The sequence below is a fragment of the Theobroma umbraticum genome, unplaced genomic scaffold (assembly GCF_002168275.2).
Source record: "Theobroma umbraticum cultivar Fairchild unplaced genomic scaffold, ASM216827v3 scaffold_44.0, whole genome shotgun sequence".
Lineage (NCBI taxonomy): Eukaryota > Viridiplantae > Streptophyta > Magnoliopsida > Malvales > Malvaceae > Theobroma > Theobroma umbraticum.
In genome coordinates this window covers 6,493,542-6,521,042 of record NW_018397255.1, presented here as the reverse complement: position 1 = coordinate 6,521,042, position 27,501 = coordinate 6,493,542, and the positions used below count along the sequence as shown (strand labels likewise).

Here is a 27,501-nt window from a genome sequence, read left to right as displayed (position 1 = left end):
CGAATTATCATCCCATCCTTCACAGTGTACTAGATTATACTTGGAAGGGACTTCCTTTATGTTAAACCTCCATAAAGAACTCTTCCCTCATGCATTTCCTACCCCCATATACTTTCCATGGAGATGCATTTGCAGAGTAATTGAATGCCAAGTGCACCAAATTACCACTTTTAGCATGTACTTTTGTACTCATGATTCGACATTTCTTAAGTTTGGTCAACTTGTATTTAATTAAATTTTTATATAAAGAGAGTATATTTATGAAATTTTTACATTTAAACCATCTTTTTGCATATTTTAATTTTATTTTTTAATAAAAAAAATATAATCATTTTATGAAATCTGAACTCAAATCTCATTTCATTTTATCATTGAGTTAAACTTAAACCGTGTGACAAGATGCTTAACATGTTTAAGTATAAAAGTCTATATACTATTTGTATATACCTTTCTAATTGAACGAATGACTAATTAGTCTTTTTTTTCCTTTGATTATTAACTAGTTTATTTATTATACATAGTCGGCAACGCAATTGGGGTAACCCTCTTTGTTTCTTTAAAATAACTTTCATTGTCGCTTGCAGAAGCTTCGGAATACTTCCACAGTGAAAGAAGAAGGGATACAAATCAAAATCCTGAAGATGCATATGTTGTGATGAGGGTGATGCAACAAACAAAAGGAGGCTTCTGGTGACGTGCCAAAACTTTGAAACGTATCCTGCATAATGGTGGCGACTATAGCCTGGCATATCTCAATAAGACTGACGTTGTAGGTCTATAGCTAGTAATTAAAATGGTGAGCAGCGTTGGTCAGTGTCGAGTTTTATTTGGTGAATGTTGATGCATGGCTGATTGATAATCCAATGAGCTTGGCTGAATGATGTCAACATGTCACGAACTGGAAAAGTTGGAACATCGATTAAAGCCAAAGGACATGATCAGAAACAAAGCTTTGTTGACCATCCCCACTTGCCATTTTTTTCAGGCTGCTCCAGGTTCGTACATTGAATTTGGAGACAACATCCTAATAATTGATCTTGTCCTCTTATATTATTTAAAAAAAAGTGGCCTCTTATAAGCATGTAGTGTAGCTGAACTTTACTTTGTTTCTACACCCGACCCCAATTAACATGGCTGCCCACTAGAAGAGAGGGACAGATTAAAAAAAAAAAATTGGAATTGATTATATTATGGCAGCCATCAGTTGCTAGGTTTTGGCCCCAGTATCTTTCAGAAGCTGCGGGAACTCAAGGCAATGGGACCTCCCCATGTTGTGGCATGTTTCATATATATCCTATAATTTTAGACAGAGGGTTTTGGACTGCTGCTTCTTTAGGCTTCTTTCTTCTTAAAGCTTCTGCCTGCGAGGGACTCTTAGCTAAAGAAAGTCTATTGAATTGATTAAATGGTTGAAAAGAGCCTCACAGTTCAAATCATTGACCTGATACAAAAGAAATTCACGTGTAAGCATTTAAAGAAACACCATCCACACAACATTTACATGTATGTAGCACTAGAAAGAAAAGAGAACAGCACGTACGTCCCTCCAAAAAATCACAGTAGCAATAAAGAAGGGATATACAAAATAAGTCCAATCCTATCTAACATAGCCAAAACCACAGCATCTTTCTTATCTGAAAATCAGCATCCATGTGTCCATGGATAGAATGCTTCCTGACCTTTAGCGATATTCAAAGACAAACAGCTTAGCCGGCAAGGAAATATCACCAACCAACATCGCGTCAACAAGGTTGTAGATGCCTATCACGGGGGCCAAAATCAGCAGCATACTTTTCCATAGAGGAAATTAAAATTGCCCCTATCAATCCTAACAACCTGTACAAAACATCAACCCTACTGAATTCCTTCTTCAGCTTGGGATTTACAATGCTTTCATTTGCACAAATGAAATCCCACCAGAAGATGAATAATCATGTGAGTCCCAACAAAAGCACAAACAATCCAGCCAACTCAGCTCAGCCTCTTCAACCATACATTCCGGGACTTTTATATTATCATCAACCATTCCCAAGACTTTCTTATTCCACTTCTTCCAATATGACTTCAACCTGTTCAATTTTACTTTCATGTAGAACTTTGGATCACCCAAGACTCTGAATGGTCCTCAATTTTCCTCCCATAAAATCTTTTTTCGAGAACCAACAATCCAAGACTCTAAAAAGTTTGAAATCCTAGCTGAATCTACTAAAGCATAACATTATAGGATAGTGATCGGAAATTGAATGATTTGGAGCAACTTCACAGAAATGGTTAAAAGTATCCATCCATTCCGAAGAGATTAAAATCCGATCGATTATGCTTCTTTTCGAATCAGCCCCATACCATGTAAACCTCTTTCCTATCAATGGCAAGTCCTTCAAGTTACCATCCTGGATAAAGTAATTAAATTCCTCCGACCCATCTTCTTATGGTGAACACGATTCAATCTTTCATTTGTAGTTCTAACAGTGCTAAAATCTCCTGCAAAACACACCGCACCCTGTATTTGATCCTTCAACCCAATAGGTTCCTCTTTCCATTTTCCCAACGTACGGTGCATAAATGTTCACAATGGAACACCACACAAATGAAATTTGCTTCCACTTGTTCATCTAATTTGACAAAAGACCTCTCCCAAACCATCAAAATACCACCCGGTCGACCCAGAACCCAATCCAAATCGTCAAAGAAACCCAGGCTTCTAATCTTCGTTTCTCTAATACGTTTCGTTTTAGTTTCTTGAATAGGTATAAAATCAATCTTATTAGATTGCACCAATTTTCATGTTACTCCCTAAACCCCACGCATATTTCACGACAAAATTTTCATGTTGAGCAGCAGTGTAATAACCAGCAACACAGCCACCGACCCCTCAGTGATATCATGCTTTAAGCCGTATTCTCGGAAGTAGCTCAATTCAACTCAAGAGAATCACATTAACCTGCCTATCAAAAAATTATACACTGCAGACAAGGGCTGCAATACACAAACAACTGCCGCACAACACAATAATCATGAAATCTGTTCATATTCAACGCATTATATTTTAGTACAACATTCACATATTTCAAAATTCATAGCAGTATTTCGATTCCATCACTATCAAAACATTAAATCTGAGTTCCCTTTGAAAATAACTTTTGCAAAAACGATTACAAATGGTAGGATTTGAACCCTTATTTTTTTAATTTTTAACCAATTAATGCCTTAATACAATTTTTTTATTATAATTTTATAATTATCCAATTACAATAACAAATTATATAAGAGTAGGGCACTATTGACAAGTGTAGATTCTATATTTCTAGTAAAAAGAAAAGTGTAGATTCTATATAATAGATCTTATATAATTTATAATCATAATATAATAATTACAAGAGATTTGTCCCACAAAATGTCATTTCACTCGAATATGAGTACAAACACCTGTCATCAAATCTTTACGTGCAAAGTCAATATTTGCTTTGCACAAGGGGTGTCGTGGCAATGATAATAAAAGACGCAAGAAAATCAGCATGATTAAGGGACCCATTGGAAACAAAGTGACAAACAAAAAATATTTTCCAAGGATCCATTTTGATCAAGGAAAGATTTGTAATGCCACATGAAGATACAACATAGGCTTGTGGTCATTCCCGTGCCTCAGTCGACAGTATATTTTCATCTTTATTCACATGATTGGACACCTTCCATAAACATACACTCATTTCAATTTTCCATGTTGGCCCTCGTGCGTGCATGCATGCACGTGTGCTTGGAAAACTCACGCATGCCTGCCGTCGATCCGCTGCTCATCATGCTATCGTCCCCCAGCCTCATGAGCTTATAATTTTTCCACTGATTAGAAGTTTTGGGAGCATTGGCGACAACCTCATCTTTCTAATTTGAAACTTCCACGCACGTTTTATTTCTAAAATGGAAAAAGAATCTTTCATTTTTTTTATTCATTTCTCCTAAATCACATAATCTAGTTTATACCTTTTTTGGGATATTTTTCTTTTACCTTCTAAGTACGAAATGACATAGATGGAGTAATTAATTTCTTATGATAAACCCTCTCTTGATGAGAGATTATACACTTCCACAAACTTGAAAAGACATTAATATTAAGAGGAAATTAGTAAAAGTGCTTGCTGCAAGAACAGATTCTTTCAAATATGTTGAATTGAATAACCATAAGTTGATCCATTTCAATCCAAGACTTAGAAGGGAGGAAAATTGGAGACCCCAAGTAGTTGACTCCAAATCCAAATGCATTAAGATAAACAATTCCAATATAGGAAATGATCGTGGCCCTTATTCTAACAGTAATGTAATGAAAAATAATTCTCTTTCAATCATAAATTGCACCTTTCACATCTCATAATTCAAATCAAAAACCCTCAAGTTGAAATATTAAATCTTATCAAGTAAAGTGCACCTTTCACATCCCATAATTCAAATCTAAACCCTCAAGTTGAAGTATTAAATCTTATCAAGTAAAGTGCTATTCATTCTTGGTTTCACAATATATCTTATCAAGTAAAGTGCTATTCATTCATGCTTGGTTTCACAATATATCTTATCAAGTAAAGTGCTATTCATGCTTGGTTTCACAATATATCTTATCAAGTAAAATGCTATTCATTATTGGTTTCACAAAAGTCGAATAAAAAGCATGCAATAGGAGTATGTACCACGTAAATCATGCATCCTAATTAATGTGCTTTCTTTTTTTATTTTCTTTCCTATGTTATCTATGTATGGATATCAATCCCTAATTATAGATATTGATCTTATGTAATTGGTCGGAATTTAAATTTGAAATTTAAACCTAATCTTGTATGACTTTAAGCTTTGAAAATAAAGTTTAAGTAAGTCAATAAACTATAGATCCGCGTTCTCAATCAGAAAAATATACTTGATAGGTGATGGAAGACTTATGTTAATATATTTAAGATCCATCACATCTCTTAATGATGTGGCATTTGTGATATTCTACCCTATTCAATTGTGCAACACTCCCTTACATTGGTTCTTTACTCGTAGAGGAGAAGTACTCTTATATTAATCTGGATCTACCTACACTCTTATATTTCTCATAGGGGCCCCATATCAATGAAGATCCATACCAGCTCTGATACCAACTAGATCTCTCATAGAGGCCCTATATCAGTGAAGATCCGAACTAGCTTTGATACCAACTATCATGTGTTAAAATTTAAGCTCAACCTCGTACGACTTTAAACTCTTAAAATAGAATTTACTTAAAACTCACAAAATAAGTAAAGCTTGAAACCCACAAAATAGCTAAAACAAAAGAAAAAAAGAAAGAGAGTTTTTGAGAAATTGAATACTTTGTATTTCACTAGAGTCTTGTCAAATACTGAAACTTAAACTTAATCTTGTACAACCTTAAGCTCTAAAAATAAAACTTAAGTAAGCTTATATCACAGGCCTATATTCTCAGCCCAAAAGACAAACTTGATAGGTGGTGGAAGATCTATATTTATATACCGAAGATTTATCCCCTCTTTTATTAATATGGGATTCATGACATTCTATACCATCTAATTATGCAATGCCTCTAATGCCCAGGCTCGTTACCTAAGCTTTGAAAATAAAATTTAAGTAAGCTTGTAAATCACGGACCCACATTCCCAACTCAAAAGATATACTTGATAAATGGTGGAAGACCCATACTTATATACCGAAGATTCAATCCATTTCTTACTGATGTAGGATCCGTGACATTTTATACATGTGTAAGCTTTGTATATATAAAACAATGTATTATTATATGCATATAAAGATAATTGTGAATTTTTTATTTAAAAAAAATTAAAACTTAACTCTTTAAATAAGTTATATTTATATACCCATCATTAAGTCATATATTTTTATGACTATTAATTATGATTTGCTTGTTTTGTAAATTCTTTAATTTTCTAATAAGTATATCAGCCCATATGTATCCCTTAGACACAAAATGTATAATGTTATTATTACATAACATTACAATATATATTCAAGTGTGTATATCAAATTAATTAACAATATAGCAAAAAATTAAAAAAGGAAAAAGAGGAAAACAATATTCCTTGTTCTTACCAATGCCCCACTGAATCAATTTGGTCTTGCTGCTGTAATTGCTTTTGAATGGAATTGGATGAGAAAGGCAAGGAAAATGGTTGATCAGAAGGCACAAAAGATGGGTGACGAGACAATAAGTTTGTTGAAGAATATACACTGCTATTGTAAGGTAAGTTATGTTCATGTTCTGATTGTTGCTGCTGAGGTTGTTGCTGTTGCTGCTGCTGCTTTTGCTCAGATCTTTGTTGCTTTGGGATATTAAGCTTCTCTCCTTCAATGTCTCTATATTTGCTTAGGTACAATTTCAAGGGCGCTACATATTCCTCAAATCCTAAGGTAGTGATTGCCCATATGATATCATCTCCGTTGATAGTCTTCCTCTTTTCTCTTTGGCATTTATCCGAGGCTTCCCCTGTGACAAAGCTAATGAACTCGGACACACATTCTTGAACAGTTTCTTTTGCATCCTTGGAGATTTTCCCATTGCTCGGAATCACCTTTTTCATAATTCTGCCGACGTTTGCTATAGGGAGGAACCGATCTTGTTCTTTACTGTTGTTGCTAGGGTGATTGTTGTTTTGATTATTGTTGTTGCTGCTACCACTGCTTTTTACACACGGGCTCTCGGGGCTTCCTTTATTAGGCCCATGTGGCACATTGCCGTGGCTCTCCTCTTCCATTTCTTTCCTATAATAGTAATAGCAATATCTCTCACAATCACAATGCTTGGGAGAGACTAGCTAGGTTTCCAGTTTTGTGAATGGATGGTTTGGGATTTTATGGGGGTGAAGTAGATGGAAAGAAACGCATAAAAGTAGGCAGTTGAAGAGGAAACCCAAATTTTGCATTGTTTCTTAACCAAATGAGTCCCCGGGACTCGCTCCTATGTTGGGAGTATAGTTAGTTAATTAACTGTTATGACCCAATCCAACTTACATTCTTGTTTAGGACAAAATCACATTTTAGCTTTGTTAATCTCATTTTCAATCACAATTCTAAGCTTGTTTTTTCATTTTTAAGTTTCATTGACTATAATTGACCTCCTATTGTATGACATACAATTAATATGGGCAACGAGAGTACGAAAATCTTGATATGTGAGAAAAATTAAAATTTGTGAAAATTTGGATGTATTACTTGCCTCCAACACCTCAATCTTACCTACTCAAACAAATGAGGTTATTTAGATAAGAAAAGGCTTGTGTTAAATTGTCTTAGAATCGAAAAAACGCAAGAACAAAATAATAATAGTATGCATAAATGATACTTTTTGTTTTTGTTTGTACTAATTCTTTTCAGGATTAATTATACTTGGTATTCAAATTACAATCAAAATTTTAATCAATACCTAAAATTTAAAATTTTATATTTAGATACTTGAATTTTACTTTTATTCATATCTAATTAATTTACACTCAAAATTATTATCAATAGACGTCAAATTAATGACATGTTTAAAAATAATCAATAAAAACACACCCCACGTTTTCAAATGTCACATCATATCATATATTTTAATTTTTTTTTGAATGTTTAGATAATCACTCAATATTAGTTTTATATGTAAATAGATAAATAAAAGCGAAATTGGAATTTTAAAACTTATCGTAGCAGCATCGGAAGTATTAAGATATATGATTTTTTTTTTTGACAAGAAAAAACCACTAAAAAAGGATCTAACGTACAAAACCCTTTTTCATCCCTACCACTTAAATTAATCCCAGGCTGCGGTTCAAGGCTACGCCGAGCAAAATTTTGTGCGGATTCTACATGCTTACCGTGTACGAGTAAATGTTGGCATATTTAAATTCCTTGCAATAAAGTTGAGAGCTTGAAGTTTCCAAATAACTTCTTGCCACGATTTGACACGTGTCTAACAAGTAGAGAGTTATGCTTTAAGAGATAGTATAATATGTATATCATTTGAATTTCCTTTCCCCTTGGCAATTATATCCGCCAATGAGGAATTACATTTTCCATTAATATATGCATTCGTTTTCCATTTAAGAACTAACAGTATGACATTAGAAGAAAAACTTGGACTTCAAGTTTATATTAGAAGATAAAAGGAATAAAAATCAAAAAATAAAACAAAAAGTAATTGTATCCGATACTAAAGGCCTCTACTTAACATGATACAAGCCTACAAGGGCTAACCTTAGAGAACTACTAATCAACCATGATTTGATTGGCACAATTAGCAACCGAAACAAAAAGAATACCTAATCTCATTATCGTGCCAAACCTCGAGGTGGATCGAAATGGGGTAGCAATGGAATGAAAGCGTGCCTAAGCAATGGCATATGTGATCGTTTCCACCTCTTTAGGTCGCCATGTAGATTTCTGGACACACAGCAAGCCTTCAGTGTCCTTAGAGTAAGTCATGCGGACTTCCCATTGCATAGACCTTAACATGTTCTCAAGCTCAGTAATGGTGTCAACATTGTCCCGAACAATGAGCTTCCCTTCTGGCCTAAGCACTCTATCAACCTCTGCAATCACAGCCACTAAATTGCACCTACAAGACCCACAATCCATAGCAAAGTTAGGTTGAAGCAGACCACAAATAGCAGATTATGGCAGACCCCTTTTCGGACAAAGCTGTCACTTGAAACAGAGATTGTTATCCTGAACCTTAAAATTAAAACGGTATATGGAATTTCTTTTTTCCAATAAAACAACATTAATGGAATATGACTCAAGGAAATTGAAATAAATGACAATCAGATAAACACAAAGGCAAATCAAGATCATAGCTAAACAATGATAATTATTTGAATCTAAAAACTTGACTAGGAATCATCAACATGATCTTTGAGAACAAGAGTAATCTCCATATTATTACCTAGTGAAGGATAAGTTACCCATCAAGTAAAAGTGTAAAGAGTGCAGAGTCAAGAATAACAAAAATATTAATACAAACCTCTTTTTAACCTTGGAGAATAGATGGTCAGCATGGAGAAGATCGTAAGACCTTGGATAGGTGCTAAATGATTCACACCAATCATGATACATACCAAAAAGACCTCTCTCATAAATTATGGGTAGCGTATCTGGAGAGTCAATTGGGACCACATTCAGGACCCACAAATTCAAATCTTTCAGTGCTGCAGCAAATCTGTGAGCATACCACAGTCAGAATCAAGGAAAAGAAGATGAAATAATAAAACAACAAAAGAAGTGACCTGTCAAACCATTATAGCCTTCCTACTTGATATAAATTAATGTTTTTTATTTTGGTTGCTTACCCTCCATAAACAGCTCTCATGTCCATGACATTTCTGACAGATGACCAGTTTATGCCCATCCCATTTATGTATGACTTGGTTACGACCCGTTTCCAGTGCTCATGGTCGGCAACAAAATCCTCAGGCGCTGCTTTACCATAAACTCCAACTTGGGAACTCAACAACCAATAAGGTGATTTTTCCAACCTTGCTGGCCATTGCTCGGGCCATTGAGACCCACGTTCTGATGCTTCTACAGGCACTCTGTGCATGCATGTTTGCAGAGGTACATTCCTATAAATAAGAATCAAATCATATGGCTGTTTGGATAGCTATATTGTGACAGATCCATATTTATTTAAAAGTATAGCGAAACAAGAAAAGACATTCCTATGGACAGATGACATGCTTTCTGTTTTTACAAGCCAATTAGATACTTCTTTGATCAAATTTACCAAAAAGGAATATTCAATAGCTTACTCAGAGAATACAAGTCAGCACATTGTTAAACCACTCAATGGATATTTCTAGTGCCATCTTAGGAAGTGTTAGTTTTGTTTTTAGCCAGAATATAGTATTTACATTCAAGTTAAAGTGAAATATTACCAGGCTGCATTTGGATCATCAGACTCAGGACATAGTGGAGGCTCTTGTTGTGACCTTTGCTCATAGCAGTCATTAGAAGTAGGCTTCTTAAACGTTGCTACAGCCACCCCGTTTACTGTATCCCTACTAGTTCTGTTTACAAGCTCCCAGCACATGGCTTTTGTTAGATCAACCATAGCTGCAGAAAATCCACACAAAATGCACCAGCTGTTAGACACAATAAACTTTTCACACAAGATCCAGAAATAGTCCCATCATATACCTTTCCAAATTTCAACATCTTCAGGAATTTTCTGATAAACAGGGGTAGCCGACCACACAAAGAAACCACCAGGTCGCAACACACGGTTCAGCTCCAAGAGGAGTTTACCACCTGCATATTGCTAAGATCAGTGAATATTAAAGCAACAACAAATTCATAACATGCATTCCCAGCAACTGATTACCATGAGTCCATGAAGATTCGTAATTAATATCAAAGAAAAAAATTTATCAAAATGGGGATTGTAATATACCTTCTATGTGCCATGGCACTCTACATCGTGCACAATGAACAATATCAAATACTCTGCCGGGATAGGGAAGTCTCTTAGTACCCATCACAGCAGACATGGCAGGAATCCCCCTTTCAAGTGCAAATTGTACTTGAGCTTCATGTTCATCTTTAGGTGCAAAGGACATAGCAAGCACATTTCTGTCGAAAAGAAAACCTCCAAAGCTGGCAACCCCACATCCAACATCCAAAATTACACGAGAGCGTTTACCCCATGCTATATCAGGCACAGACTGCAGAATAAATAATCATACATTAAGCAGATGTAGAAAGAACAAATTGCAGGATCGGAACAGATTAACGTTAGCCTTTGTTTTACAACAAATAAAACCCGTCTATTGCTTATTGTCATCAATGTTGGAATGCAAGCTTGAATTCCACAGATGGTAAAGAAGCACAATTTTAAAATCATATCGAATATTTGTAGATAGATTCATGCAACCAAAATTGCAGATGTAGCAATGCCCTACAAGAAATAAAAATGATACTATATCATTTGCGCACATAGTCACATAAATGAACATATATCATCATCTTCCAGAATGCTAATATAATATAAACTTCTTGATGTTCCTTACAGGAATGCTTATTAACCACAAAACTGATTCACGGATACTCCATTGGCAACTCCCTTCCATGATATGAATTAAACATAATGATTGAATGCAGTACTTTCCTGATCTTGGAATAAATGCTCCAAAAAAAGCATGAAGTTTCACATTGAAGGAAATGCTCCAATGTAAGACCATGCCCTCTTTCATGAACACTAAATTATTGTAGGTTTAAGATAATTATTACAAGAAAAATCGGGTTGAAAGTATTCATTAAGTTTGCCTTGGCCAACTGGCGCATTGGGTTTTTTAAGTTAAAATCGACTAATTTGCTTCCTTTTATGGATATGTCTTTCCTATACCTTCTAATTACAGGAAATATTAACATATCAGCAAATATGCAATTGGCAAATCCTGATTGGGATTTAATAGACAATTTCGTTATAATACTAAATTTAAGCCAATGTATTATAAGTAAACAGAAGGTTGACTTGGATCATAGTAGAATAAAAATTACAATCAAACCAATCAAAGTTGAGTAATGATGGAAATCCAAGGAGCTCACAATGATAACTATGGTGCTTCTCCATAAGGTAATGACAAAGTTGCTATTTGCCAGCTATAGATTCAAATGCTTTGATCAAAAGACATTCATACCAAAGATTTTTTCATGTGTCGTGCAAGTAATACCACAGTAATAATAGTAGAACAGAAAGGCAGAACAAATATTCAACAAGTAGCGACCACACCAGGGAGTGTGAGATACAGTAATCAATGATATAATAATGAAGTTAGAAGACAATACATTCATTTTGAGCACTCACCTCTTCTATGAAGTCAATATAATGAAGAGCGCCATGCTTAAACTGGGTTCCACCACCAGGAAATGTGAGATATTCTCCAGTAACTTTCACCCAATTCTGATGCCCCTTAATTTGTGCCAGCTTGGTATGAGGAACATTGTAGTACCAGATCTGCAGCAGCAGGAAAGCATTTTGTTAGTTCATCTTATCAAGCACAAAAGTAGAGTGAAAAAAAGAACTAGCGTATATTAAGTTAAAGTACCTTCTCCCTGCTTTTTGGCCACTCAATTGGACGTTTGTATCCTTCAGGAAGAGGAACAAGGCAGGTTGGTGGTTCTTCCGGGCAGTGCCTCTCTCGATGTTCATAATGTTTGGTAGAAGGGAGACGCCTAATTGCATACCAATTGTCAAGGCATGGGATATAATCAGGCCCAGCAGTGGAATTGCAAAGTTTCCAACTGTATTCATTGGATGATAACTGAGCCTCCTTTTCATTCTTTGATTCTGTCGCCTGAGTAGAGAATGATCCATTCTGAGCCATGTTTTCGTTCAAAAGTTCAGATTGAGCACCAGAGGGGAAAACCTCATTTGAACTCTGGTTTTTCACCTGAGCATCATCTTTCGCCTCATCAGTGCTTTTATCCGACTCCTTGTTATCATTTTGATCAACAGTCTCCTCTATCTGACCATCCACCTTATTATTTCCATTAGTTTCCGATGAGCTTTCGTCCTGTTTCTTTTCACCATCGTCAAAATCAGATTTCTTGTCATTCTCATTGAAGTCAGGTTTCTCATTGCTCTCTTCAGGATCAATCTTTTTGTCAGTAGAATTCTCTTCAGAATCCCCCTGCCCACCTGAATTTTCACCACTGTCATTGTTTTTCTCTCCACCTTGGGATGGCTCATCATCCTTCTTAGGCTCCTCCAACTTTGTCTCTTCAGAATTCTCCTGATTTTCTTGCATATTTAAGTTGCCATCGCCATCATCTTTAGTTAGACTCACATTGGAGTCCCCTTTCGTGGCATCCTCAGGTAAATCCCCAGGGTTATCTTCAAATTGTGCAGTGTTGCTGCCGCCATTGCTTTCATCGATTAGCGGTGTGACCTGATCTTTGACCTCATTTTTCTTTTCCTGAGCACTATCGTCCCCGTTTTGAACAGGGACAACAGACGATGAAGTCATCATCCAAATCCCAACTAAACATAATCCCACGAAAACCACAATGGTGACCGTTGAACAATAAGTCGAAGACGATGACCTCCTACCATTATTATCTACTCTACTATATTTTCCTAATGCCATGGTCACTATTTACTTCCCTTCTTTCTCAATCACTTCTTCAAAATTTCACACCTGATATTGTTATTAAAAAAATTCAGAATCACATTTAAAATTAAAAGCTATAAAATGCCGCTTGAACGAGATCTAAGAAAACATATTTAAAAAACAAAAAGAAAAACACTAGGATATAGAAACAAAGAAACTAAGCATGTAAATGAAAATTTCAAAATTATGTCTACGAACATCCAGATCTAATGGAACAATGCCTCAAAAAGAAACGAAAACAAAAGAAAGAAACACAGAACGGCGTCGCCTCACATTAGATCTGCAACAAACAAAGAAATCTACCTCCAAAACAAGAAATGAAATACCTGAAAACAAAAAATGAACAGATCTGAAGAGAGAGAGAAATGAATCGTTATCGTTTCATTGTTCCTGCATTAAGCAAAGACAAGAGAGGAGGGGAAAGATTGGCATTGATTTAAATATATAGCAGAGAATTCCAGCTTTCAGCTGTCGCTCTTAATTCTGAGAGTTCTCTTAATTTGTTTAATACAAGGGCCCTTGAATTTAGAGTTTATATAAAAACAAAAGCAAAATTTAGAGAGAAAAAAGCGAGGGTCCTGTAGAAGAGAACACGGAGAGAGAGAGACGGCCACGGGAAAAAGAAAGGCCGCGAAATCAGTGGGATAATAAATAAGAATTATATTTCTTTTATTATTATTATTATTATTATTACTTTCCTTCAGAGGATAGATAGACTGGAGCTAGAGGTGGGAGAAGACAGACAAGTAAAACTACCGACCAATGGGTATTTTCGTAAATAACGGAACATTTTATTTGAATACCAAACTTCAAAATGACAATATTGCCATTTTTCGATTCCTACAAAATTTTGTTATTATTATTGTTGTAAGCTTAATCTTCAAGTTAGGGTCTAAAGTGGAATCTCTTCAATTTGCATGTTAGTACAGATTGAGTTTGAGTAGATTTATGTATGGAGTGATGCCCAAGCATGTTTATTAGACTTTGATGTGTGTAGGCATCTTAGAGACAACATCAGTGTAGATTGGAGACCTTAATCTTTAATTATTACTACTACTTTTACTAGCTGTCAATGCTATTTGCCTTTAATTACTGCAAATTAAATGTAGATATGTATGCTTCAAGACGAAACAAAGATTGTAACTTGTAAGTAGTGAGCCACTATTGAATTCCAAACAACAATTAATGTTTAATCCACCTGGATCAACTTGACTAAGTTAAAAAATTTTCAGTTAATTATTAGTCTCCCATTATAAACAAATTAGAGTATAATATAATATCGAATGAAGTTTAAGATATATATTATTTATTATCTTTGAGTTTGATATAAATAAAAAATTTTTTGTCAAAATAACAGCAAAGTTAAAAGATAATAATGTTGTTTTTTCATAGAATTCAAGTTGCTAATCTATCTATATAAGGAAAAATAGTATATATCCTAAGATCCTCTTATTTCTCTACACCATAAGTCATGTATATAAGTATATGTCAGGTATATAACTTAATACTTGCCTTTATATGCTTTTTTTTTCATTAAATTAGCGAAATTTTAAAATAATTATATTTTCACTTTTCATAATAACAAACAAAGTATTATATCTTTTTATTCACCAATGACACTAATATAATGAATTTTTCCACTAATTATTGGTGCACTTTTTTTAATATGTGTGATGAAGAAGCTGTAAGAAGAATAATTTGAAATTTAAATCTTATTTTTTTTAATAAAGGTAATAATCATCCACCACAACGCTAAATTTTATTATTCGCTTTTTTTTACATACATGTCAAAAGAAGTACTCTTCTTGGAACTAGTATATCCAAAAATAAACAAAAAAAATTAAATAAGAAAAAATTAAAATGATGAATTTTATTATTTTAATAAAATTAAAATGTGAACAAAATAAAACCCTTAATGTTAATTTTATTATATTATCATATTCTTAATGCTGTTTTTTTATTATGTTTAATTTGGTTGAAGTTGTGTTAAAATAGTATAATATACTAATTTGATCTTAATCTTAAAAAGTAATAGTATTTTTAATTTGATATTTTTGAAGTTAGATGATTGATTACATGGATGTTTTGGTAATTTAGGCAGTAGGGAGTGTGACCAATGAATGTCGATTTGTGGGCGAATTTTGGATCGAGCGCCATGTGCAAAACGCACCGACTTCAACCTTTAAATATTTTTTAAATAAATAAAAACAAAAAACCAAAAAAAGAAAAAGAGAGACACTGAGTAGTGAGCAGTGAAAAGGAAGGAGGGTGATGCGCCGACAAATTCAAATGCAGGTCCCACACCTCATTAGGAGATCAAGACTAGATTGCGGTGTAATGGCCCCCAGCAAATCATGACCGTTCACATGATGACGGTGCTGCTGTGATTGGTTCGCGACGTGAACTGTCAGCGCTGTCTGTTCTCTTTGCCTTCTAGATTTGCGTCGAGTCGCCAATGTGAAGGTGTGCAGTGCAGGCCACTATCTTTCCAGTTCGGGAAGACAGCTTGTTGTTGTTGGTGTGGGTGGGTCACCACAAGTTTGTAAAACCGCGTTTGATTACGCTTAATACTGGTTCAACTCCAATATTTAAACAATAGTATGGCTATACGCCCAACCCTATTAAGTATTTTCTTTTTCTTTCATATTTTTCTTCTTTTTTTCCATAATTCTCCATTTTTTTAGCATTCAATAGTTTTATTATTTTTATATATAATTTTTTAAAAATTATTTTTTAAAAAACAATCATAAAACGTCAATTTTATGAAAAAATTTAGTATATAAGGTATACCAAAATCAAATTAAAAAAATAAAAAATAGGATAGAAGAAATAACATATTTAATAAGTTTTATATATTTTATATATATATATATATATACCTCTATTTCACTTAACTTGCCGCATTTTGACTTTTCAAATTGGTCAATTTTTTTAATTTCTAATTCTTTTCATTTTATATTTATTATTGAATTAAAATATGAATATACTTGTTTTACAATATTTAATTAATTATAGAGATTAAAGTTGAATACTTTTGACTATGGCGCATCAAAGATGACAAAATAAACAAGAAAAAAAGGACAAAATAAACTGTTAGGGGAGAAATTACCATCTAGTGGACGGGTTTGCTGACACTAATAGCTAACACAAGTCAAATCTTGTGTACGAAAAGCATTATGATATGGGAATTAGTGTCATTATGCCTAAATCTCACAGTTATTTATTTGTTATCTCATGATTAATAGAATAAAATTCGGACAAATTAATAAACCATGTTAATCCAATCAAAGCCAATGGTTACATTTAAGAGTTTTTTTAATCAAATTATTTCTTATTTTTATTAGTTTGTCGAGTTATGTATAAAATGTCTTCCTTACAAAACGATAACGTTTTATTTTGCCTATTTAATAAATATAAATAGATAAAAATATTTACTACTATTTAATCTAAACTACTAAATCAATTCACTTTAGTTCAATAAAACTTTGTAAGAAACTTTGAATTGATTTTTCTCTTGATACATTTTATTGGTTCATAAAAACCACATTCAAACGACTAATGAAATGTTATCTTAACGCTAAAAGGTTTTATAATTTTTAAATTTCATATTCTAGGATAATAATGGCAGAAAAAGATAAATTGCTATTATTGCTTATCCATGTATTTATAGTACAATAGAAGTTGATATGATTGTCATTATCTAAAGATAAGGTACAACATAAGGATATCTTAAGGTTTAAATTAAAGTTTACATAGGCTTATTAGTAGTTTTATTTGAATTGAATGTTGAGCGATATCATCTCTTAATTGTATTCAAATTTTATCGTGTATAAATTTGATTTAAATTTATAATGATTTATTAGTTTGTTTAGTTTATTAATTAATTTATTTTATTAAATATAATAAAAAATAATATTTGTGAAATATTATTTAATTTTGATGTATGACTTATAAAATGTAACTCTCGAAACAATCAAATCAAATAATATATATATATATATATACACACACATGCCCAAATGTCTAAGTATTGATTTTTTTTTCTTTTAACCAAATATCTAGATTTATTGAGGTGTTAATATATATATATATATATATAAGACAATATTTAGGGAGAATTTGTTAAGTGAAGTTTATTAAAGGATATTTTGGATTAAAAACTTTGAAAATTGGATTATAATAACTTAAAGTAAATTAACAATATTTGTTTGCATACTTATAGTTTAAGCCAATAATGCAATAGAAGGTCCCTGCTTTTGCTACGTGGTGGCACCATCAAAATTCAAACTTACTAACCGACTTTGCCGGACTCATTTGCTCTTGCTGTCCTGCATAATGCATATCATTGATACCAGCAAGTGTATAGCCTACAAAACGTCGTCCTTAATTTGGTTATTTTCTTTGGTTGTCCTTGTGTCGTATCCTTCCTTCACTTCGTTAAGTTTGGGTTCGGACTCCCTCTCCATTACTCTTAGTATTTTATCTATTATGTTTTAATATATTTTTAAAATTTAATCAATATTCACACAAATAAATAAATTATTGGTGATTTAATACATGTAAACGATGACTATAGATGTTGAATTTAAATTTTAAATTGGACATCCATTTAGGGAATTTGATTCGATTTGAATAATTTAAATTTGAAAAAAATGAAAAAAATGAATATCAATTTGTTGTTATAAAATAATATTTTGTTCGTGAATATAAAAAAAACCTGTGAATATGAACGAGAAAAAAAATATAAAATGAATTCCATAATTTCCTATGAAGTCAAAAAACAAATATGGGCGTGCATAAGTTATGAATTACCTTCCAATATTTGTAGTTGCAATTCAAACCTTGAGCAAATATGAGAGAGCTAGTGATTCAACTAAAATTAGTAAATGAAATATGATGATGATCAAGGTTGAGGGATGTAATTGAATATAACATAATTAGGATAACTTAATTTCACAAATGATACAAAAGTTGAGGGTTATCGAGTCATTTGACCTTTTAATTTAACTGGTACCGATCCATCTACATAATTAATATCACGATTAACGAGTAAGAATCTTTGTTGACTTAATAAAAAAATGTATTTAATTTTTAAATGGAATCTCGAACGATGTTTTATTTTCTATCAAGTGTACTTAGATCCACCAATTCACATTCACCAATCACAATCAAAACTTGCCACGTATGCCCATCGGTGAGATTTAATACGCGTTGCTATTCCATTGGTTTGAATTGTCAGCTAAACATCCTCCGTACACGTGACCTGAGAAAATTCATAAAATCCATAACTAGAAATTAAAAGAAAATGGGGAAGTTTCTGTCTGTCGCTGTCTGGCAATCTCTCGTTATCAAAGCTCAAACACTGCCAAAATCAGCCGATCCATTGAAAGAGAAAGTTGAGGAGAAGGAGGAGGACGACGAGGCTAACGCAATTTCAGGTTATTCTCTTCTTCATTTTTTGTTTTTAACATTAGTAATTAATCATTTACTTAACTTCTTTTTTTTTTTCTTTAATTTTGTTTCCAAATACAGCCGAAGCCTCCTTAAAGAAGGTTGAAGTTACTATTAGTGTTTAAGGTGTTGTGGAAGGATTGCAGGGATGATGAAAGGATGCAATTTTAACATATTGAAAGGAACCCATGTTTCCATTGCTCTGCTTACTCTGGGTTTTGTAACTGTAATGCTTTGGGCTTGGGAGAAGAATCCTTTTCTTGCTACCCTTCTATTGGCCCAACAAAATTTTAGACTCCCTTCCTCAGGTTTGTTTTCCCCACTTCATCAGTAGCAATTTGCATATCTTTGCAGAACAATGTAGAATTAACTTTTGTTTTTTAAAATTTTGGTTACTGTTGAGAAGAAAATGGAGCTAACAACAGAATAATTTGAAAAAAAAAAAAAAGGTGCTGAGAGGGAGGGTATGAATCTGAGATAAGAGAGAAATATTTGGCTCTTAGATTTGATCCTTGAAAATCCAGTACCCGGCTAGTTATTCTCAATTGATGTTTCATGTGGATGAAGCAACATGGTTTGACAAAAGAATGGAACTGGAAGGCGGATGTTTAGGATGGGTGAGTTATGATGCAAGAAAAAGTAGGTTTAGGAATGCATGAAAAATTTTGGATTATACTGAATGGGGACGATAAAGACGAAATTCTGTGCCTGAAAATGTTTTTGTTCAAATACCTTTGAATGCATTTTTGAACTGATATTATTTATGGCAATTGAAAGTGTAAAAAGCACAAGAGGATGTCAAAAAAGAGGCGAGGATGGTAGAAATAACATGATCGATTTTAACGTTCTACAGAAAGTATGAGCCTTCAAAGTGCCAAATTGTGAAAAAGAATCCATGTTGCCTGCTTCATTAGTATGAGTTACATTTTATTGAGGTTCATTGATATGTATTTTGTATATTTCTTATATTGTTCAATTGATCTTCATATTTTTGTTTTTATGTCAAACTAGCATTTGTTAGTCTTGAGATTGTTAATTTATAAATGTTTTTGTGAAGAAGTTACGATGACATAGATCAAAAGAAAAGATCACTATTCTTTGACAACATAATATTTTAATGTAGCAGCCACTGAGATCATGTATATAAGTGCCAAATAGCAGATTCATTATATTATTAGCCCTTTGATTCATGAACTCTCATGTCCTTATATCTTTTAATTTGGGAAAAATCAAAACAGATGCTAACAGAATACTGTTGGGATCATAGAACTCCTATTTAGTTGGTACTTGGAAAGTACTTTTTTTTTTGATAAGGATGAATAAATGATCCAAGGGACTATATGACATGCCATGTGGACACCAAAGGTTGTAAAAGTAGCTACGCAAAAACACATTTTTTGCTGCTGGGTCATATTTGATTGATTTGAACCATTATTTACTTTACTAGATATATTATCTGTGAATATTTGGATTCAGCAACATTTTTTAAACTTAATTTTAAATTCTTCATTGACTTTTCCTATTGTTTCTTGTTTCACTTAGAGTTTCTTGTGGATCCACCAATTAATTCTTCAGTTTCCATGAGCCCTAAAGGGCATAGAGAGGAAGTAAATGAGTCAATGCTGACAAAAGAAACAAACACGGTGGGGGACCATAATGCTTCACCAACAACGTCTATAACTACATTCACTTCTGAAGTTAAAGATAGTGATGGGGAGGAGTTATCCACCTCCAAAAACAAAGGTTGAGAATGAAATTGCTTTTGTTTTTAAGTAAACTTTCCAACTCTCTTGTATGCAAACTCAACTTATTCTTTCCACTGGGCTTCTTATCACAATGCCTGATTGAATTCTAATCTAACTTACAGAATAACCATGTTGAGAGAGTTGGCTTTTTAGCAGTCTGTATTAGCACTAACACTCTTTTATATGGTTTGCTTAGTTGTGCAAGGGTAGAAATTAATTGATTTTGCTCCATAATAAACTTGTTACGTAATTTTGTTTATGTACGATGCTATAATTTTTTAATTAGTTTTAGCATTCCATTGTGATCTCTTAATTTGGATGGCGGTAACCATAGCGCCTCCTTGGTGGAGGAAGGCACATTGACCTTTAAGTGGAGCTAGTGCCTTGGAATTAGAAATTGACTGTAGAAATAGTTAGTGTGGTTGCTTGACAACCATTCTTAATGGAATTAGAGACTAACCTAAGTCCTAGAAGTAGTTGAACCATGGAAACGCTAGAAATAATATTACAGCCGCACTCAAAGGCTGATTTTTGCAATTCTTTTAGACTTTTGCAAGTTTACTTCATCACTTCTATAGTGCTTGCTTTTATAATTTTAGTTGATGGTTCGATCTTCTCCAATTTTATTTCCAACGGACAGTAAGAACACTGGGCCCTTTCAAGGGGAACCTGTAATCACCTGCACAAATGCGCTTGAGTATATAAAAACGTTTGGTCGGATGCTAGGCAGTCAGAGTGAATATTTCTTCACCTAGACCTAGGTAAGTGAAGTGCATTGGCTGTTGATTGTAATTGGAGATGAATTGAAGTGCTTTTCAGGAAGCCTTTTTAAAAATGGTTTGAGTACAAAATCTAATGGGTGATCTTGGGAAATGTGGGTTTAACTATTTTGTTGATCGATCATGTGGCTGCATCTAGATTAAACCTACTTTGTACTGATAATTGATGCTTTTCTTCATCTCTCTCTCTCACAATCACTTTAAAAGTTGGAGGTAGTAAATATGAGATACAGGGTGGGTGTAATTAATTACTTGTTTGTCAAAGCCTTGAACTTTTGGGGCATTGTTAGGGAAAGGGTTGATTGTTTATGCTGGGATTTAAATGATTCAGTTTTCTCACCTGATTACTTGAAATTTGAATCTGCTCAGCTGCTAAATTTGGGGATTCACAACTACTAATTAGTATTAATTTGTGCACTTAAAAGGTTTTTAGGGGGTGTGGTTTCATGGGCTTCTTGTATGACCTAAGGGAAGCCAAGTTTCAGGATGCTTGTAGGAAAGTGAAGACAATACTTGGGTTGATTAGTCATTTACAGTTAACGTAGTGGAGAAAAAATAAGGCTTTAAGTCTATGGTATTGGTTCAAGATTGTTAGCAAAGGTCTGGTTGTGTGTTGAACTTGTAGCAGAATACAGAAAGATTAATAAAGAAAAGGGAAATTATATTCCTGGTATCACTTCTGAGGTCCTTCAAGTGTCAAAAACTCATTTTGAGGGATAGAATTGCTAAACTTTTGTGCTCTTTATTAATTGATCTAGAAAGTCTTCTAGCTTTCTTGTGTCTAAGAGAACTTCTGATTGCAGAATGGGAAACTATATACCTGATCAATGAATTTCTCCTGGAAGGTATGAGAGTCAATAACATGACTCAGAATGTGGCCAGAAGTGATGAATTACCTTCTCCTGCAATCCATAAGAGTAATGAAATGTGGTAATCTGCAAAACTTAAATGAAGCTAAGTGAAATAGAAACAATATATGCCTAATGAAAGAAAATCTCAAGATATGGCTCACTGTCAGCTATTCTAAGTGAACAAATATCTCAGAGGCCAATGTTTAATATCGGGCGTAATACTTCTTCTTGTCCATCTAATGGCTTGCATAAACTAAAGAACCAAAATAGTATTTTAAATTATATGGAAAACTATGAAATAAATTTCACTGCAGTTTAACAAAATGGGACATTCCTAAATATCTCTATGGTCTTCTTTCACTTCTATTTTTTTTTTCTTTTATAATTCCTGTTCTCTCTTAGTGGCACATTACTTGCAGCTTTCGATGTTTTCATGTATGTTTGCAGTATTTAAATTTATTGAGAAGCTTCACTAGTTCAGATTTGAGATTTTCATTCGTATTTACTTTCGTTCTCTGTATCACTAAGAGTATTTCCTCTTTTTGATCACTCAGATTGTAATTATGCCAGGGGTAGATGGGTTGCTGACAGCAGGCGGCCATTTTATTCTGGGTTTGGATGTAAACAGTGGCTATCAGGAATGTGGGCTTGTAGACTAACCCAACGGACAGACTTCTCTTTTGAGGGATATCGATGGCAGCCCAAAAATTGTAAAATGCAAGAGTTTGAGCGGTTCTCATTCTTGAGAAGGTAAGCTTCTGTTTATGGCTTTTTATTATTGCTGCTTCCTATGCCCTCCACAACATTCCTCTCTTTTTTCTCCTAATGTTTTTAATATGGTTTGTTACTAGTTTTTGAGATCCATTCAGCTTTGTGTAATATTTGGTTAATCTAATTATATTTTATCGTTCCTAGAGAGCCTATGTCACAAAAGAAAAAAAAGAAAGAAAAAGATCTTTTTGATGAGCTATTGCTCTTATCAGGATGGGAGTCATGCTTACCTGTTTTCTGTCAAAATGAAATCTCTCCTTAATCTCTCATGTCACTTTTCTTTTTCTGTTTTTTCTTTAGTACTAAACACATCTCACTTTCACTACTGACTAAGTTCACCATTTTGAAAAGATAAGAATTAATAAAGATTAATGATGGTAACTACATTGTGGTTTCTTCTACACTACTAAGCTGGAAATTTACTCATTTTATGATGCATTTTTCTTTTGCGACTGTCTTAATTTTTATCAGGATTATGCAAAAGGTTTTAAATTTTGTTAAGTTCTCTATCTATAGGTGTTCTTTTGTTTTATTCTAACTATGGCTATAAGTTTCAGAATGCAGGATAAAACAATTGCATTTATAGGAGATTCTTTAGGCAGGCAGCAGTTCCAATCCATGATGTGTATGGCCTCTGGTGGGGAGGAGAGTCCAGAAGTTGAAGATGTTGCAAGGGAATATGGACTTGTCAAACCTCGTGGAGCCAAGCGTCCTGATGGATGGGTTTATCGGTTCCCAAATACAAACACCACCATTTTGTATTATTGGTCGGCAAGCCTCTCTGACCTAGTGCCTATTAACAGCACAGACCAAGCCTCTGATATTGCCATGCATTTGGACCGTCCACCAGCTTTCCTAAGACGATTCCTTCACCGATTTGATGTATTAGTTCTAAATACAGGTCACCACTGGAACAGAGGGAAGCTTACAGCAAACCGTTGGGTGATGCATGTGAATGGGAAGCCCAATGAGAATAAAGAACTTGAAGATATTAGGAATGCCAAGAATTTCACAGTGCATACTGTTGTCAGGTGGTTAGATTCACAACTTCCCTCACACCCTCGACTGAAAGCATTCTTTAGGACCATCTCTCCAAGGCACTTCCGTAATGGAGATTGGAACACTGGGGGTACTTGCAATAATACAGTACCCTTGACTGGAGGTAGCGAGGTCTTGCAGGATGAATCTATTGACAAAGTAGTTGAGAGTGCTGTTAGGGGTACAAAGGTAAAGATTTTGGATATAACCGCCATATCTCAACTCAGAGATGAAGCTCACATGTCTGGTTACAGTATTAGGCCAACTCAGGGTATCAATGATTGCTTGCATTGGTGCCTACCTGGTGTACCAGACACCTGGAACGAACTCCTTATTGCACAGATATAGGGCCGGATGCATTTTTATGAAGGCACGATACACAAGCTGGTATTCTTCCCAGTTTAAATAACCTCAATTCTTTCATTTTCTCCATTTAATTTTTTTTTTACCTGAGAAAATGGCATCTGAAACCTTAATTTTAGGTAAGATTGGTTTGAACATGCTGAGGCTGTCATCAGTGAACATGATTACTAGTTTGATCATGTATGTACAGCGGGGCACTATTAATATATAAAAAGAAAAAAAAGAAAAGAAAAGAAAAGAAGGGAATCTTCATCTCTTATTATTTCCTATGTTTCAAACACTATATTCATTTAGCTGCCGTTTCCTGGAATTTTTACCGTATTTTACTACTATAATTTAAAAAAATATATATAACTTTTAATTATTTACATGATTATGCTAGATATTCATAATAAAATTATTAAACCACGCTAACATCAAAGGCTTATCTCATGTCCCCTCAGTTATATTTAAATAAATTGATGGTTTATAATTCTTATTTATTTTGCATTCCAATCTTCATTTTGCTATGACAATGCCTAATTATTTAAGACTGTCAAATAGGTGCATACGATTCGATCGGTTTTTAACTAAAAAGTTCGGTCAATGTGTAATGATTTGAAAATGAGGTGAAAATGAAACGAAAAATTAAATATTTTTGGAAATCGAATTGAATTATTCTATCAATTCAATTCTATTCGTGGATTATTTTTTTATTTTAAAATATATTAAGATTAATTAATTTATTTGAATTTACATATAAAATAACTATTTCCTGTCCAATAATTTCGATTTAATTAAAACAAATGGAACCGAATGAGTATTCCAATCGAATATATTAAAAATGCGAGCCAAACTGAACACCACTGTTCCAATGGTTTTTGATTTTCTCGGCGGTTTTTTTTTTAATTTATATTTTTAAGCCCTGCTGCCAGGAAGGGGACTGAAATTAAAAGCGCTCTAAATCCATGGAACTGTCATGACACTACCATTTGAAAGTTTGGTTTCACGTTTGCGTTGAACTTTTTTGCACCAAACAGGAGTGAATGTGAAGTCTGTTCCTGTGCCATCGCCCTTTTATTTCATGCTTCAAAATGTCCTTCGTTTCCTTTTCTTTCTTTGTCACAGATCCCATACATAATGCATTCATGCCTCAACGTTCTACGCAGCCCATGCCTGGGATTTTCCGGGAAAACAAGGAGACAAGATACTCTGGTATGCAATCTGCAATTGCCCAATTCATTCAACTTCCTCTCTTTCTTTTTCTTTAATTTCTTTGGTTATGGCTTATTATGTAACTTGGTTTAATTTCTTGAACTGCAAGTTTAGTTGATTAAAAATATATAAATAATTAAAATATAATTATTCTGTATAAAAATAAAATAAAACAGTGCGGTTTTTTTTTTTAATGATTGGTTTTGAAAGCAAAAAGGAAGTAATAAATAAAGAACCAGACAGTATCTAAGATCTCATCAGCTCTTTATTAAACAAATTTATGTATTTGTTTTCAACAACAGTTTATAGTCTATGTTACATGGACTTGGGATCTGACATGGATATGTTTATGTATTAGGCATAGATAAGTAGATGTGCAATGTTTTTAGCAATTTTTTTTATACATTTATAAATGAGGATCTAAGTGTTATAGGAATTTAAAGTGTAGAAGAAGTGTCAAACTTGGATATGTGTGGATAAAATGAAGAATCCGTGTAATGTAGTTTGTCGTTATGAATGTAGCTTTGTTACTTTTAGTTGAAGAAATTTACTTCCCTTTTGATAATTGCATATGTTTTGGACTAGTAGTATGGGAAGTATGCAGTATATGTTATACAGTAAAAGATGGCTGCTTAGTTTGCCCAGAATAAAAGAAGCTGTAGAAGAGCAAAATAATAATGGTATTCCCTATATCTTATAGAAATCTTCAATATTGAAGGAGCAAAGATGAAGTATTTTGAAAATGGTGAATGGTCAAGCAGGAGTACTTGTTCTGCTGTCTTTATACCTGCCTTAACTTTCCTTTTCCCTATATAAAAAAATTCTTTTTTTCTCCTATTACTATTACTGAAACATTTTTATCATCTAATACTATGAGAGAAATGAGATCAAAGCATTGAATTCAATGGAGATTTATGTGCATTTTAGGGCTAAAATTTCTGGTTTACTCCAAGTGTACAATGCAATAGACTTAATAAAGTCTTTCCATATGGCAAAGAATCTTGCTATCTAGAAGCTCACAGATTCAGTTTCCTTTTGTGTTTTCTTGGTTCTTTTGCTAATCCCTACTGCTTTATTGCTAGTTTCATTTTGAGGGTTGCCATTGCCCAGAAGTCATTATTGTTTCTTGTTGTTTCACCTTAAAGGTAACCTTTGAAGCTACGATGCAAACTATAATGGAGCTCAAAGAAGAAAACATGAATTTTAGAGTTTTGGTAAAGAACTGAGAGGAATTAAGATTTTATTGACAGGAGGAGGAAGATTGACTGGGAAAATTTTGAAAATGCAGCAGGAAGATTTCTTGGTAGTCTTTCTGATTACCTGGAAGAGGGGAAAAAGTATCAATTTTCTGCAATGAAGTTATATTTGAATCATAAATCATAAAGATAGCCTTTGGGAAAATAGACAATTTTTTCTAAAACCTATTTTATGGAGTTCAATTTCTTATTAAAAACATAGTTGAAGATTCAATATCTGACTGAGGAATCCATATCTGTTTTAGAGCATAAGCAGAGATGAAAGCTAGAAACAATCATATCTTGGGATGGAAGCAAATTTATATTGCACTTATTGTGCTAATTTTGATGGCCATGCTCCTACGGCATTCAAGAAAAGGTTCCTCCGTATCTACTATGTCATCATCTCAAGATCTGTTTGCAGAGTCTTCTCTGTCAGCTGAAGATCAGCTTGCAGAATCTTCTCCATCACGTGAAGATCAGTTCATTGAGCCTTCTTCATCAGCTGAAGATCACTTTACAGACCCTTCTCAATCAGCTCAAGGTCAGTTTATAGGGTCTTCTTCATGTATGTTTCCTGATCCTTAATTTATATTAATTTGTATCTATCTCTGAATTTACTTTTAATCTTATCTCTTGTATATTAAAGAACTTCCATGAGAAGGAAATTTTATCTCTAAAATGAAAATGAGGTATTAATGAAGAAAAGAAAGCTATGGTCGTGACCGTCAGAAAGGTAAATTTATTTAGATAAGGTGCTTGTACTATACTAGGCTATGAAAAAGTTAATGACCAACATGTCGGTAAATTTAACTTTTGTGTAGCATAATAGGAAAGAGGGTTAGAAAGGAGTCTAATTTCTAGTTGGGAGTTTGAATGATGAAATAGAGAAGTAAGGATGTGCTGCATATAAGAAGTCTGAAAGGACTTTCAGA

General features: G+C 33.6%; 4 protein-coding genes across 7 annotated transcripts in view; 2 read left to right on the top strand and 2 right to left on the bottom strand.

Moving 5' to 3' along the window:
* Positions 1 to 6,024: 6,024 nt before the first annotated feature.
* On the bottom strand, positions 6,025 to 6,771 carry NF-YB7 (nuclear factor Y, subunit B7). The gene has a single exon (XM_021418664.2). It carries the CDS (start codon positions 6,750 to 6,752, stop codon positions 6,087 to 6,089), a length of 666 nt encoding a protein of 221 aa, XP_021274339.2. The 5' UTR covers positions 6,753 to 6,771; the 3' UTR covers positions 6,025 to 6,086.
* A 1,325-nt stretch (positions 6,772 to 8,096) lies between these two features.
* LOC110429459 (S-adenosyl-L-methionine-dependent methyltransferases superfamily protein) lies at positions 8,097 to 13,811 on the bottom strand. The gene is made up of 9 exons (XM_021445514.2): positions 13,466 to 13,811; positions 12,075 to 13,166; positions 11,834 to 11,983; positions 10,421 to 10,691; positions 10,168 to 10,278; positions 9,906 to 10,083; positions 9,321 to 9,593; positions 8,996 to 9,190; positions 8,097 to 8,590 (listed from the first exon to the last, which is right to left on the bottom strand). The coding sequence occupies exons 2-9, from the start codon at positions 13,113 to 13,115 to the stop codon at positions 8,362 to 8,364; spliced, it is 2,448 nt and encodes an 815-aa protein (XP_021301189.1). The 5' UTR covers positions 13,116 to 13,166; positions 13,466 to 13,811; the 3' UTR covers positions 8,097 to 8,361.
* A 4,635-nt stretch (positions 13,812 to 18,446) lies between these two features.
* TBL14 (TRICHOME BIREFRINGENCE-LIKE 14) lies at positions 18,447 to 24,412 on the top strand. 2 transcript variants are annotated; one of them, XM_021419193.2, is made up of 5 exons: positions 18,447 to 18,577; positions 18,672 to 18,898; positions 20,133 to 20,333; positions 22,520 to 22,715; positions 23,294 to 24,411. In XM_021419193.2, exons 2-5 carry the CDS (start codon positions 18,739 to 18,741, stop codon positions 24,120 to 24,122), a joined length of 1,386 nt encoding a protein of 461 aa, XP_021274868.1. In that variant the 5' UTR covers positions 18,447 to 18,577; positions 18,672 to 18,738; the 3' UTR covers positions 24,123 to 24,411. The 2 variants fall into 2 exon arrangements, with proteins under 2 accessions (XP_021274868.1, XP_021274870.1); XM_021419195.2 differs by lacking the exon at positions 20,133 to 20,333 and having other exon boundaries at positions 23,294 to 24,412.
* A 608-nt stretch (positions 24,413 to 25,020) lies between these two features.
* The window catches only part of LOC110409116 (protein trichome birefringence-like 14), a 7,680-nt gene continuing 5,199 nt past the window's right edge, over positions 25,021 to 27,501 (top strand). The window contains exons 1-3 of one of the 3 annotated variants that reach the window (XM_021418355.1): positions 25,021 to 25,331; positions 26,477 to 26,634; positions 26,833 to 27,110. In XM_021418355.1, the coding sequence (XP_021274030.1) occupies positions 26,846 to 27,110 (265 nt within the window). In that variant the 5' untranslated portion in view covers positions 25,021 to 25,331; positions 26,477 to 26,634; positions 26,833 to 26,845. The remainder of the gene's footprint in view (positions 25,332 to 26,476; positions 26,635 to 26,832; positions 27,111 to 27,501) is intronic. The other 2 variants (XM_021418354.2, XM_089782415.1) reach the window with 2 other exon arrangements.